Source organism: Pseudophryne corroboree, chromosome 2, assembly GCF_028390025.1.
Source record: "Pseudophryne corroboree isolate aPseCor3 chromosome 2, aPseCor3.hap2, whole genome shotgun sequence".
In the NCBI taxonomy this organism is placed as follows: Eukaryota; Metazoa; Chordata; class Amphibia; order Anura; family Myobatrachidae; genus Pseudophryne; species Pseudophryne corroboree.
The window spans coordinates 182658174-182672195 of NC_086445.1; the positions used below are offsets into that span (position 1 = coordinate 182658174).

A 14022-nucleotide genomic window follows, 5' to 3' on the forward strand; every position below is an offset into this window, starting at 1 on the left:
TTTGCAGAGAGAGTTAGATTTGGGTGGGTTATTTTATTTCTGTGCAGGGTAAATACTGGCTGCATTATTTTTACACTGCAATTTAGATTGCAGATTGAACACACCACACCCAAATCTAACTCTCTGCACATGTTATATTTGCCTCCCCTGCAGTTCACATGGTTTTGCCCAACTGCTAACAAAATTCCTGCTGCGATCAACTTGGAATTACCCCCCCCCCCCCCCCCCTGTCCTCACAACTGCAAAAAAAACATTGGAGCAGGAGTACAGCATTTACATGTCTCCTCTCCGTCCTCCTCAGCAGCTGAGCTGTTCCTTTACTGCTGCGGCCGCCGAGGAGCTTCACTCAGCAGTGTGAAGTCTTGCAAGATAATGTCAAATCTTGCGAGACTTCACACTGCAGTGAGTGAAGCTCCTCGGCAGCCGCAGCTGTAATGGAACGTCTCAGCTGCCGAGGAGGATGGGGAGGAGACAGGTAAATGCTGTACTCCTACTCCAATGTTTTTTTTCAGTTGTGAGGACAGTGTGTGGGGGTCCCACGACCGCCCCGCCATTAATCCGGCTCTGAATGTACCACCTGCGGATATGTAGCAGATCTGGAAAGAATGATAATGATAAAACTTTTAAGGGTCTGTGAGGGCTGAGTTTGGCCACCACTTTCCTATGCCAATTCCAGAGGATTACTTATCAAGGATCTGGCAGTCAGGTGTGTCTGCTTCTCCATATTGCTGCTGTGGTGGCCTACTTACTAGCTTTTACTAATTTGAGAATCCACCTGCATATGCCGTGAATCCAGACATGTGTATGTGGGGATGCGGTAACATGAGATCCCGGCGGTCAGCATACCGATGCCGGGATCCTGTCGGCCAGAATGCCGGCAGGGGGAAGAGTGCAAAGAAGCCACTTGAACTCCGCAAGATGTGCACTTAAACTCACCTGCTTCTGACCCAGAGTCAGGCCCCTGGTGTGTATATTACTGCTTACTCTCACTGGCAGCATTTTGTTGATGTTCAAAATGCTGACCACGAAAAATGAGCATGGTCGCCAGGAGTGAGGAGAGCGCGCAAACATCAGGCAACTCTCTGCACTCCTGCCAACCAGACTGGTTGGCAAGAGCTGGCACTATGAATGCCAGACATTGGGAGATGCTCCTGCCTGATAATATAAACACTAGATTCCAGGTCACCATTAATCTGGGACTGGGTTTAATTTGTATTAAAGTAACCCATAAAGTGAAAAATACATTAGTGCAGTGGTTCCCAAACTTTTTTGACTCATGGCACCCTACGGTATCGGAATTTTTGTTCACAGCACCCCTAGGACAAAAGTTTCTTATTAAGAAATGTAGAAATAAATTTTAAACTACTGTAAGTAAATTGTGTTTTTTATGTCATCCTTAGGCTCAGTTATGTGGTTAGGGACAGGATTCAGTTCTGTTTGTCCACATATTTTATGATTGACAGCCAGCAGCTCTGGTTTTGCCTATTACACCATAAATAATTTGAATTAATCCTGGACCACCAACCCAGGGCACCCCTGCAAGTGTCCCAAGGCACCCCAGGGTGCCGCTGCACACAGTTTGAGAACCACTGCATTAGTGGAATTATGAAACTAGCTTTTATGGGGATTTTTTTTGGTACAAATGGAATAATTGAAACCACAACACTGTTAAAATGAATAAGATCATAACAATAGTTAATGAACTCCTACTATAGAACAAATAACTATAGGCCGCTTACGTTGTAGGCTTCAGATATAAGATTAACCACATTGCTGGAATCTTCACTTAATTCTCCAACTGCAGATTTAGGAATCAGCTCACAGAGCTCCTGAGAAGATGAAAATCAATATGCAGCAATAGGGTACACATGCATTTATTACATGTCAATGAAAGGAAACAACATTATATTCTGTTCCAATAACTTTTGAACCACTTCTTTCATTGAATAAATGATTTTCAATTTCTCCTAAAATACGCTTGGTTTAGCACTATTTTAGCTGATGAGGCCAGATATATCATATGCAGCATATTGCATGCGATACATCACGAGACTTATCTCATATAAAGCAGTAATTATTAACATCCTAAGCAAGAATAATTGCGAATATAAATGCACAGGACAGTTCTTCCAATAAGAGCTCTCCTTTGCATTGTGAGGACTTCCATGATTATGAGCCGGGAGTCCTACTGTGCATACGTGGATGGTGGCCTGCACATGTAAGAGCCACAGAGGGGGAAGACAGTGGGGGGGGGGGGGGGGTTTCTGCGGTAATGAGCCCATAGGCTTCTATAGATGACCTCGCCTAGCGGCTGCAAGCTGCCAAGGGTTTCGCTTTCTGAAGCTTTATATATATATATATATATATATATATAGAGAGAGAGAGAGAGAGAGAGATTGCCACAAAACCTCTGAAAATGGGAAAAATCTTGCCTAGGGGCACCAAATTGGTCAGAGCCGGCCATGGGCATGCCTTAATGGCCTTATCACGTGCCAGCCTGCACGATGAGTTATAACATTCTGCCCTCACTGAAAATATCCCACAGACGCCTGTGCCCACTACCCCTTGCTGTTACTTATTTCATATTATGTTTTAATGTGCTTAAAAGAAATTCTACCAGACAATGAACAGCAGATAAATGAGACATGAGCAGTATAAAGGTAAATTAAGGACATTGGAGCAGTATTAACAGTAGAAAAATGAAAGAGAAGCAGTATAACATAGCAAAGAAATGAAATAGGAGCAGCACAGTTGAAACAAATGATAATCGAGGAATAGATTAGCTTCTGATGCATTACATGTAACACAGACACACCTCATATGTGGGGAGGACATTGCTGGTGACAGCAAATATAGGCTGAATATTGGTCTCTGAGAGGATCTGGGCGAGATGTCCCACTGATGGATAATCCTGAAAGAGGCACAGCAGTGTTTGGTATAAGAAAAGGTCAGTTGTTCTCTATAAACATCCTGCATTACGTCAGATCCTAAGGTTACAAATAATATATAAAAACACACAGCAGGATGTTAGGGGTATGGAACATCTTAGTCTGACAGTACAGGGAAACATTCTGTGGTACTCCTGTCATTGTACAAAGCAGAGAGGGTGATATTTCAAAATCATTTCTATTGACATTTCTTTTGCATTTTCGGTGCAACCAGGCAGATTAATGGCCTCAGACACTTTTATCAATGCTATTATGCGAGAGATCCCCAGAAAACAGACATTTTCAGGCTATACTGTATCTTCACAAATTAGGCATCTCCAGTATGTAAGAAGGGGAGAACACAGTAGATGTGATGGAGACATCTCTTGCAGTCTTTCAGTGTTCAGAGCTGGCATTCTGGAGCTTGGCCTCGGCAGCTAATGCCATTTTCAAATGGCTTTAGCCGTTGTAGCCTATGGGCTACATTATTTTGGGGGATGGATCCACACAATAAGAATAGGATTTAAAAACTGGGACTTTTCCTTATGATTAGGAACTGTAGTCCGCTATGGGGGTAATTCAGACCTGATCGCTGCTGTGCGTTTCAGGTCTGAATTGCGCATGCGTACGCAACTCAATGCGCAGGTGCGATGGTCCGCAGCGATGGGGAGCAACGGTCAGCGACGGGATGGTGCGAGAAATCTGATCGCACCGGCGAACACAAGAAGATTGACAGGAAGGGGGCATTTGTGGGTGGCAACTGACCATTTCTAGGGAGTGTCTGGAAAAAGGCAGGAGGGACCCGGTGTTTTGTGGGAGGATTCATGACGTCAACTCCGGCCCTGATCATCGCAGCGCGTGAGTAAGTCATGGGCTGTGCAGAGACTACACAAACTGCTGTTTGTGCAGTTCTCCAGCACATGCGATCGCACACCAGCACACACAAAAAAACCTCCCCTCGTAGGCGGCGACTACCTGATCGCAGGACAGCAAAAATCGCTGCCCAGCGATCAGGTCTGAATTAGGAACCTATGTTACATATGTTCTTATTATATATGCTATCACAGGTAGGGCTTCCATCCTCCTGTATGACCACAAGTTCCATCCATGCTACCAGTACTCTTTTATTTGATCTCTAAGCCCCATTCAGCGACACTGATACTGCGTACCTACCCTTGCCTTACATTATGTGCTACTCGTCAGGTGCTGAACAGTCTTACCCTCCCGACACTCGCCTCTACTTGCCATTAAGATACTGTGAGTTGTCCTACGCCCATTTATTCTCAGCCGAACCAGTCTGCCATTTTATATCTGTTCCTAAGATATTATATTCATTTACTTTAGTGTGCTTATGATATGTCATGTTATACCATACTTGCCAACTTCAATAAAACCCCTTCCAGGAGAGTACAGGGGGGCAACCATGCCTGAGATGTGGCATGTATGACACTGTGTTTGCAATTTACAGCATTGAACAGTGGGGGTCAGAGAAATGATGACGCGCTTCAATGTAAATCACTCCCTGGGCCGCCAACTTCGGCATGATTTACACTGAAGTGCAGGAGGCCCATCTTCCCTGTCCATGTTACATGTGTTATACACATATTCCACCATAGGGTGGTACACAGGGGAACATACAAACGTTTGCCTTGGGTCCTACAATTAAATCTAGTTATGCCCCTAGACCTGCTCATTATAATGTGATATAAAATGAACTGGATGCACTGTAATGCAGGGACGTGCGGTGAGCTTAATAGCTCAGGAGGCACTGCCTAGCACCAGAGCAAGATTTACATGCAATATATGAGCCAAAGCGTATATCTGGGCATTATACACAGGTACAGCAGTATAAATTCCTTGAAATTTGGTGAGTTTTGATCAGAGATGTGCGGGAAAAGTTAGCCAGGTGAGGCACTGTCTCACCTGCCATAGACTTTTTACTCCAGAGTTTTGGCTATAAAAATTATTAAAATAATGCAAAGAAGATATTTCAAACATATTCTTTGTATTTTTCATATACTTTATACAGTCAAAACTCTGGCACAAACGTTAGTATGACAGGAAAGGCTCTGCCTCACCCCACCGCACGTCACTGTTGTAATGTGACATAATATGAAGCGGAGGCAACATAGTGTGGCATAATATAAACTGGGGGCAGCACTGTAATGTGGCATAATATGAAGTGGATGCACTGTAATGTGACATAATATGAACTGGGAACACTCTGAAGTGGGATAATGTGAATTGGGGGCACTCTGTTGCATAATGTGTAATAGAAACCCTACAATGTGACATAATTAGGGTTGCCACCTCATGCATCATCGATTCCTGGAGATCCGTCATGTCACTGTCAGCTGTCACACAGAGAGGCCTCACCCACTGTATGTACTGCTGCAGCTGAAGTACCTGGAGAGAGCGCAGGGTGAAGGGAGAGCTATGACAGGAAGAGGAGCAGGGACAGCACGGCAGAGGTCCATCCTTCCACATTAGCATCGCTGCTAGCAACATGTGACATCACGGGGAGCGCGCTGCGCGGCCCCGCGGTGTTGGGCATGGACCTCTCCGCGGCCGGCAAGCGGGTGTTTGCGGCGGAGTCTCTGCTCAAAAGGCGCATCCAGAAGGTGGATGACAGTGGTGTATTGCTCGCCTCCACTCCCAGGGTCCCCTTATTCCGGGAGAATCCCGTAATCCGGGAGAGGGGAAGAGCCTCCTGGAAGGTTGCCAACAAATCCTGGAGAATCCCGGAAATCCAGGAGAGGTGGCAACCCTAGACATAATGTGAACTAGGCACTACTATGGAGCATAAAATGAACAACTGCTGCGGAGATGTGTCTCTCTAGAAGCATTGTGACAAGGGCCCCTTCAAAACATTGCTATGGGGTCCACAAAGTTCTGGCTATGCCCCTGATGCAACATATGTATAATGTATAATTCAAATGAACAGTCTGGAACCTGTTCCCTACAGGAAGGGGTGGGGCCTCAGACAGTGGGGCCCACCAGGGGGTTTCCCCTGTGCCCCTGTGGGCCAATCTGACCCAGTACGCACCTGTATAGCATATACATTTTGCAGTGCTTTACAGAGAATAGTTGTCCATTTCATACTTACCGACTTTTTTGCTGCTCTCTCCGGGAGAGAGCAGCCAGGTCGGTTCGGCAGGAGGGCGGGCTGCGATGTGTGTGCAGAGGGGGCGGGGGCGTGGCTACGGGGATCGTGCCGTGTAAGCCCCGCCCCCCGCTGTGTAATGCCGCTATTATGGCATTATACAGCAGGGGGCGTGGCTACGATGACGCGATTCAACAAGAATCGCGTCATCGCCTGCCCGGACCGCCCACTTTACTCACTAAGTGGGTGGCCGGGCTTGGGGGGACCCCTGTAATCGGGAGACTTGCCTGCTCTTCCGGGGGGCCGGAAGGGTCACTCGATTTTCGGGAGCCTCTCGGCCATTCCGGGAGAGTAGGCACGTCTGGTCCATTTACATCAGTCATCACCCTAGAAGAGCTTACAATCTATATTCCCTAGCATGTGTACACACTAGGATTCATTTTTGTCAGAAGCCACTTAACCTACTAGTATGTTTTTGGATGGTGGAGGGCAGGCCTGCCATCAGGGGGGTGCTGCGGGCACAGTAGTCTCTAAGGGCCAGATGTACTAAGCTTGAAAAGTGATAAATATCACTGTGATAAAGCACCAGCCAATCGGCTCCTAACTGTCATTTTTCAAACACAGCCTGTGACATGGCGGTTAGGAGCCGATTGGCTGGTGCTTTATCACAGTGATATTTATCACTTTTCAGGCTTAGTACATCTCCCCCCAAGAGAGAGGAGAGGGCCCGGGCCGCTCATGTAGCCGTCCGCCTGCCGCTCTGCTCCACCCCCTTTTCATCCCGAGCTCTGACTCTGTCACAGGAGGGGAGGATGCTGCAAGCATAAATTGTAAGCGTCCCTCCCAAAAGCCTCCTCTAGTATCTTTAATAACTTTATCCTCTGAGGTGGCGACCATTTTGGGAGGGATGTTTTCAATTGAAGCTTGCAGTGTCCTCTCCCCACCCTCGTGACAGTGTCAGAACTCGAGCATGAAAAGGGGTGGAGCTAACGGAATGGAGGCAGCAGGGCTACACGGGACCAGGCTGGCTGCTACCACAGGAGAATCTGCAACAGCTCCTGCCAGCCTGTGATAGGTAAGTTGAGGGAGAGTAAGAGCAAGAAAGTGTGTGTGTGTGGTCATTATGTGTAAGCGGCGCTACTATTGGAGGTATGTATAAGCGGCATCTCGCTACAGGGGGCAGTTTGTGTTTAAGCGCCACCGCTACTGGGGGCAGTTTGTGTGTAAGCGGCACCGCTATTGGGGGGCATTATGTGTATAAGCAGCACAGCTATTGGGGGCATAAATATGGTGCAACGGGCATTTATATAGTGTTGCTCCATATGTGCACAGGATATATTTTATTTATTTTTTAAATATATATATTTTTTAACGTTATATATATATATATATATATATATATATATATATATAAAATCTTTTTTTTAAGGGGGGGGGGGCTACTTATTTTGTCAATCCTGGCCCGGGCCCCACAATTTCTGATGGCAGCCCTGGTGGAGGGAAACATACATACTCCACACAGCTAGGGCCCTGTTTTGATTCAAACAAACCCATGACCTCTGTGCTGCAAGGCAGAAAAGCTAACCACTGCACTACTAAGCTCTCCCTATAAAACTGCCTATAAATCTGTTTTAGCTGTCACTGTCTATGGAATGATACAACTGATGTTACTCACATACATATTGCTGTGAGAATACTCTCCATTCTCATTTAAGTGACAGTGCCCATCAGTGGGGATGTAGATTCCAGCTAGTTTCCCATCTCCTGCCATGTGAAAGACATCGTCAGAGGCAAACACCAACAGACGTGTGACATTTCTCCAGCCAATGCGATCCTGCATAAGAGATTTCATGGATGGAGAATGTAATCAGATAAGACTAGCACAAAGAAAGAAGATATGCATATATATGGGCGGGATGTACTAATGTACATCGCCGCCCTGTGCCACGATGCTGATCGCATATGTACTAACATATGCGATCAGCATTGCTGAGGACAGCTCTTCCGATAAGAGCTGTCCTCCGCGATGCGCAGCGGCAGCCTGACTTCCGGGATTCGGCCCCAGAAGTCAGTCTGCGCATGCGCGGGGGGCGGCCGCAGGGCATGCTGGGAGGGATCCGATCGGATCCCTCACACAGCGCCGCGGAGAGAAGCCCATTGGTTTCTATGGACGTACGGCTGGCGTACCCCGCCGCGGCGCTGTCCTGCCGGCCGGGGGTTAGTACATTAGTACTTAGTACATCCCACCCATATATGTTTAAACATGATTAAAAAAAATCTCACATATGATTTATCATCGCTTGGAAAGTGATAAAATGGAGAGTGAAAAAGCACCATCCAATCAGCTCCTAGCTGCCATGTCACATGCTTTGTTAGAAAATGACAGTTAGGAGCTGATTATCTTGTACTCTTTCACTCTCTATTTTATCACTTTCCAAGCGATGATGCAGAGAACACTGGAGGTTTATATAGATGGAAACAGTTCCCAACTACATTCCGCTATGTGGTTTTAATTACCTATTTGTATAGGTATTTTTTATTAACATTACACCATGTAGCACAAACTTATTCCATAGCACTTTTCAAATGGAACAATAAGGGGTAGGCTCAATAGGTGCAATTATGATGGCTGATCTCTGCTTGCACTCCCATAGGATGTGAGCAGAAAATCAGTGAGAGAGACATCCTGTGGAGTGAGTAATTGAATCAGTCCCTAGGACAGTATACCTGTGATTGACATATAAAAGTATTTTTGTTTTGTTTTAGGACGCAGTGCATGCGATACAGAAAATGCAATAGATGGAACAGGGGGAGGATGTGGCAGGGGACACAAGATCCTTCTCCCAGACACACAACAACTAGTGCGAGCTGAAGAGGTCATCAGCTTACTGGGCCATGATCCAATAAACTATGCTTTTGGGAGTTTAGTAAATAGGGCCAGACCACAGTCCTCACTGAGAATAATGGGGACTGCGGTCTGCAGCATTAGTTACCATAATGCAGAAGATATCTCTGATAGCTCCTGATTAGGCTATTATTAAATAGCCACGATACTTAAATAATAGGCTTGATAAATATGCCCAATATCATCATTACTCGTCTATTCCCTATTTACTTAATTGGAAAACTGTGACAGCAATTTATACAGCTGGCTAATTGTGTGGTCCAAGTTAGTGAAACAAAGGCCGCTACTGTACATCTGAAGTCAGGTACAGTAGATGTCTTCTGTATGCTTGTATTGTAAACCTAGCCATTGACTTTACATGTTTTTAAAGAATAAAACATATCAATGCAACAGAAAAAAAATACACATGACAAAAATATTTCAGGAAGGTGATGAAGGTGTATGTACATGGGCAATACATGTAATGTGTAGTATGTGATTGTAGCATTAGTTGTCCATGCTCTGGACTCTTACTGTGCACACCGCAGCCTGTAATATAGCATCGAGTCCTCCCTCCGGTGAGTCCAGGTTGCCGGAGATATTTTCTGCACTGACCCGTTGCTGGAATAAGGTGAGGTTTGAAGTTAAAGACAGGACGTGACGGTAGCTGAAGGGTGGCTGGCAGCGCTCGGATCTGGATGGACACGGGTTTTGCAGCTGATATTTCACTGTGTTTACATATGGCAGCACCGTCTTATCCACAAATGAGCCAAAACCTGTGTATAATATATCACTGTGTATAATATATGTGCCACAAATATAACTAGCACTGCAGTCATTCCAAAGCCTGATTGGTTCATCAACCCTTCAAGTTCTAAAAGGAAAATCTGTTTCAAACGTAACCATTATCTGTGCTAATTTTAGTAATGAATAGCACTGATGTAAAGATATATCATAAATAGATTATTTGAATAGCTCAGCCCACCAAATTAATATTTCTACCAGCGTTAAAAGCAGAAGGGCAGGCTAATCCCACAATAACAGACAAATCCACAGTGTAGGGCCCCCTGTCATTGTGGTGAAACAGTCACCCATTCCACACAAGGGCCCTCATTCCGAGTTGTTCGCTCGCTAGCTGCTTTTAGCAGCTTTGCACACGCTAAGCCGCCGCCTACTGGGAGTGAATCTTAGCTTTGCAGAATAGCGAACGATTCGCAGTATTGCGAATAGAATAGCGATCAGAAATTTCTTTGCAGTTTACGAGTAGATCGAGACTTACTCTGCAACTGCGATCAGTTCAGTCCTTTTCGTTCCTGGTTTGACGTCACAAACACACCCAGCGTTCGCCCAGACACTCCCCCGTTTCTCCAGCCACTCCCGCGTTTTTTCTGAAAACGCCAGCGTTTTTTCACACACTCCCATAAAACGGTGAGTTTCCGCCCAGAAACACCCACTTCCTGTCAATCACACTCCGATAAGCAGAACGAAGAAAAATCTTCGCTAAGTCGTGAGTAAAATACCAAACTTCTTTGCAAATTTACTTGGCGCAGCCGCGGTGCGAACATTGCGCATGCGCAGTTTGCGGAAAATCGCTGCGATGCGAAGAAAATTAACGAGCGAACAACTCGGAATGAGGGCCAAGGCTCGAACTTCTAGGGTTGGCCTGTAAAGAAAAGAAAAATCCTTCCCTTCTAGAATATAACCCTCCTCTGCAAGCCAACTGGCACTAGGGTGCTTCCTGGCGAGTGCAAGGTAAACACTCAAGCGTTAACTTGTCCTGGTTGCCCATTTGCTCAGTATCTGGACATCATACTTTGTGGAATTAAGATGCACTGATGGGTTGGGCATAGAGCTGTGTTTTAATCATCTAACCTGTATCTAATGTAAAATGTTCATATTACTGATTGTCCATCTCCACTCACAGTAATGGAGAATTTGTCAGCTGGATCATACCAATGTGTACGGACTTGGTGACTTTGTGTAACACCTCCAGAATGTCGCTTCCCAACTTCTTTACATTCTCCAAATCATCCTTCATAGAGTAAGACAGGTCCATCAGGTAGTAGAGATCAATGGGGTACCCCTCAGCACGCTTGAACCGCACTTTAAATTTTAATTTTTCCCCTGCAATCCAAGTAGTGACAGCACTAAACAGACTGTTATAGCCAGACCAAACATGGTAAACCTGTACCTGAGACAACAGTGTAGTATATAACAATACATTTTTTACCATATGTTTTCAAGAGTTACTATAGCCATTGTAGCCTGCAACTAGCGATATAAACCAGTTATTCAGAAAGAGAGATTACATCTATACAGATTAAACTGAAATTGTGGGTAAATCAGGAAAGCTGCAAAACACCTTTATCTCCTGTATAATTCTAAGCAATGCCGTGTAATGCCGTGTAATGCTATCCATATGTGCAGTACTGATATGTACAGACACTCCTCCCAGAATTAGAACCACAGGGCCGCCATCAGGGGGAACTGCCGGGACTCTAGTCTCAGGCCCGGACACTCGGACAGAGAGAGGGGACCCGCCTGCTGCTGACTCCTATTACTACTGCCAGTGCCAGCTCCTACTGCCGCCGGCTCCAGTCCTGCCACCCTCACTGCTGCTGGCTCCTTCCGCCACTGCCTCCTGTTGTCACTGTGATTAAAGAGTTTTTTTTGTATTTTGTCCCGGCACACTAGACATCATGACGTCCCACTGTGCCAGTGAAAGAGAGGGGAGTCGTGGCAAGTGAGGACCTGCAAATAGAAGGTAAGTAGTGTGTCATGCATTGATAGACTGGGGCTGGAGAGGAGTGGCAAAGCAGTGCTGGAGAGACAGGGGGGGGGGGGGGGTAGCTGAAGAAACAAAAGGTAGCTAATGAGACACACGGGGAGGCTGGAGCTGGAGAAACATAAGGGGGACTGGCTTGTGAGACAAACAGGAGGCTAATGAGGCAGGTGAGGGTGAAGGGTGAAGAAGCAGAAGGGTGAGACAGAAGGGGCCTGGCTGGAGAGACAAGGGGTGCTGGCTGGTGAGGCATAAGGGGTGCTAGCTGTAGCTGGAGAGACCCTGGGGGGCTGGCTGGAGAGATAGAAAGGGGGCTGGCTGGAGACAGAAGGGGTGCTAGCAGAAGAGACAGAAGGGGGGTTGACTGGAGAGATAGAAGGAGAGGCTGGCTGGAGAGACAGAAGGGGTGCTGGCTGTAGCTGGAGAGACAGGGATGACTGGCACAAAAATAACTCCTTTGCCCCCCCCAGCTGTGCTGCTGAGCATATGCCATTGGGGAGGGGGTGGGGGTAGGTTAACCACAGTATAATAATTCACTCTGGGAGGAGGGCCCTGCCTATTTTGTCAGTCCTAGGCTCCATAATTTCTGATGGCAGGCCTGTAGAACTGTGAAATTAACCATATGCCAAAGCATATATTTCAGCAAACATAATGGCCACAAAATGTCTTTAAGGGTACCACAGAATTACTGTGGACAATCCTATCATAGAACGTAACCTGACAGGCAGTGCTCTCTCTTTAGTCATTTTGGAAGCCTCTAGGGTACCTCCAGGTAAGGTACCTGTCAATTTAAAAACACATGAATATATGAAACAATATATTATTACATTATGTAATATTATTATCCCATTTTTTGGGAGGTAACAGGGAGCGGTGGCAAAAGTGCAGGGGAGTCTGGACCGTTTTCGGGGAGTGTGTCAGCCGCCAACTGCGATCCTTTACACGGAAAACATGTCTGTGGCGTCTCAATTGTGTCAGCCATTCTAAGTGACCATAAACCTACTTGAGGAAATTCTATTTTACGTATCTGCATGGAATCAATGCTGCGAATGTGTACACAGTTGCAGGAAGCTGAGAGGGCTTCGTGGGCATCTCTATAGAATTCCCTGCAGCTGTAACATTATCATATTTTCTCACATCCCCTGAGTCACAAATTGCATCTGCAGAAGCATTAGGGCACAACTAATCAGGCCCTTTGTGTACAAGTAGAATAGCAGCTACCTACAGGTTCACCACAGTGTGCTCATTCTTTCTTCTGTGTTCTAGATAACCCCTCTCTTTCTAGCACCTAATGTAAACTTGATTGGGCAGTTTCCCTTTCTGTATAATACATAACCTACAAGAAATGCATATGTGCAGGGCAGTAACTTGGGGTGTGCCAGCAGTGCTGCCATGCAGGGCCTACTGGCACCATCACTGCCCCATGGCACCTGTATTTGGCTTGCTGAGTGCCACCTGGAGAGCCGGCTGGAGTATACTTAGCATGCTCCAGGCTCTCAGCTTCTTACTGGTCAGACCTCACCGCCTCTCAATATGAGGTCATGATGTCACATGTTCAGTGGGCAGGGCCGGTACAAGGCAGATTACCGTCCTGCTATGGCCCAGTATATGGCAATGTATATGTGTCTTACCAGGGCGCAGTTTCAGATGAACTTTCTGAGGAGCTAGCTGAGTGATGGTGTCTTGATCAGCATTGTCACTCAGGGGTGCGTTGGTCACTATGTCAACAAGTCCTTTTGGGTCTATCACATGTTCTTCATCACAACCACGCTGGAGAAGCTCTAGACGTGTGGCACATCGAGATCCTTCTATCTCCCCTCCTTGTGTAAAATTCTACATAGTAAAGAGGATCTTCATTACTTATACTTACTATTATTACAGGTGCTTCCTTATTTCTTTGTACTATCTACAGGTACCTCTGTAAATGTTACTTCAGACTTTTGTTATTTTTTATTTCTATAGGATTGTTAAACTTTACATACAAATCTCAAATGCAGATACAGTACCTCCCTATTTTAACTCGACCACTGCAGAGGTTCTAAACAGTTACATTACTGCTTTGCAAATTATATATACTCAGATTACTCTGTAATGTTGGATTACACAGTAACATAAGCATTGACAGGGATGATTATAGCAAGGCTTTTGGTTCGACCATTATCACAGACAGCAGAAGGAAATGATTACTTTTGAGAACTTCCGATGTGAAAACCTCAAGCGCTTCTGCAATGTGTCATACAAGGTGCTTGCAGACACATGACACAAAATGTCCACCACTACCAGACACTTTCATGCCAGACAGAAAATTCCCAGACACAGAAGTCCT

At 45.9% G+C, this 14022-nt stretch overlaps 1 protein-coding gene across 2 annotated transcripts in view; it reads right to left on the reverse strand.

Annotated features, from left to right (window-relative positions):
• ITGB7 (integrin subunit beta 7) overlaps positions 1 to 14022 on the reverse strand; it is a 109461-nt gene that overhangs the window by 54634 nt on the left and 40805 nt on the right. For both annotated transcript variants that reach the window (XM_063952101.1, XM_063952102.1), the window contains exons 4-9: positions 13328 to 13529; positions 10868 to 11038; positions 9449 to 9690; positions 7706 to 7864; positions 2816 to 2911; positions 1740 to 1829 (exon numbers count right to left, since the gene is read on the reverse strand). In XM_063952101.1, the coding sequence (XP_063808171.1) occupies positions 1740 to 1829; positions 2816 to 2911; positions 7706 to 7864; positions 9449 to 9690; positions 10868 to 11038; positions 13328 to 13529 (960 nt within the window). The remainder of the gene's footprint in view (positions 1 to 1739; positions 1830 to 2815; positions 2912 to 7705; positions 7865 to 9448; positions 9691 to 10867; positions 11039 to 13327; positions 13530 to 14022) is intronic.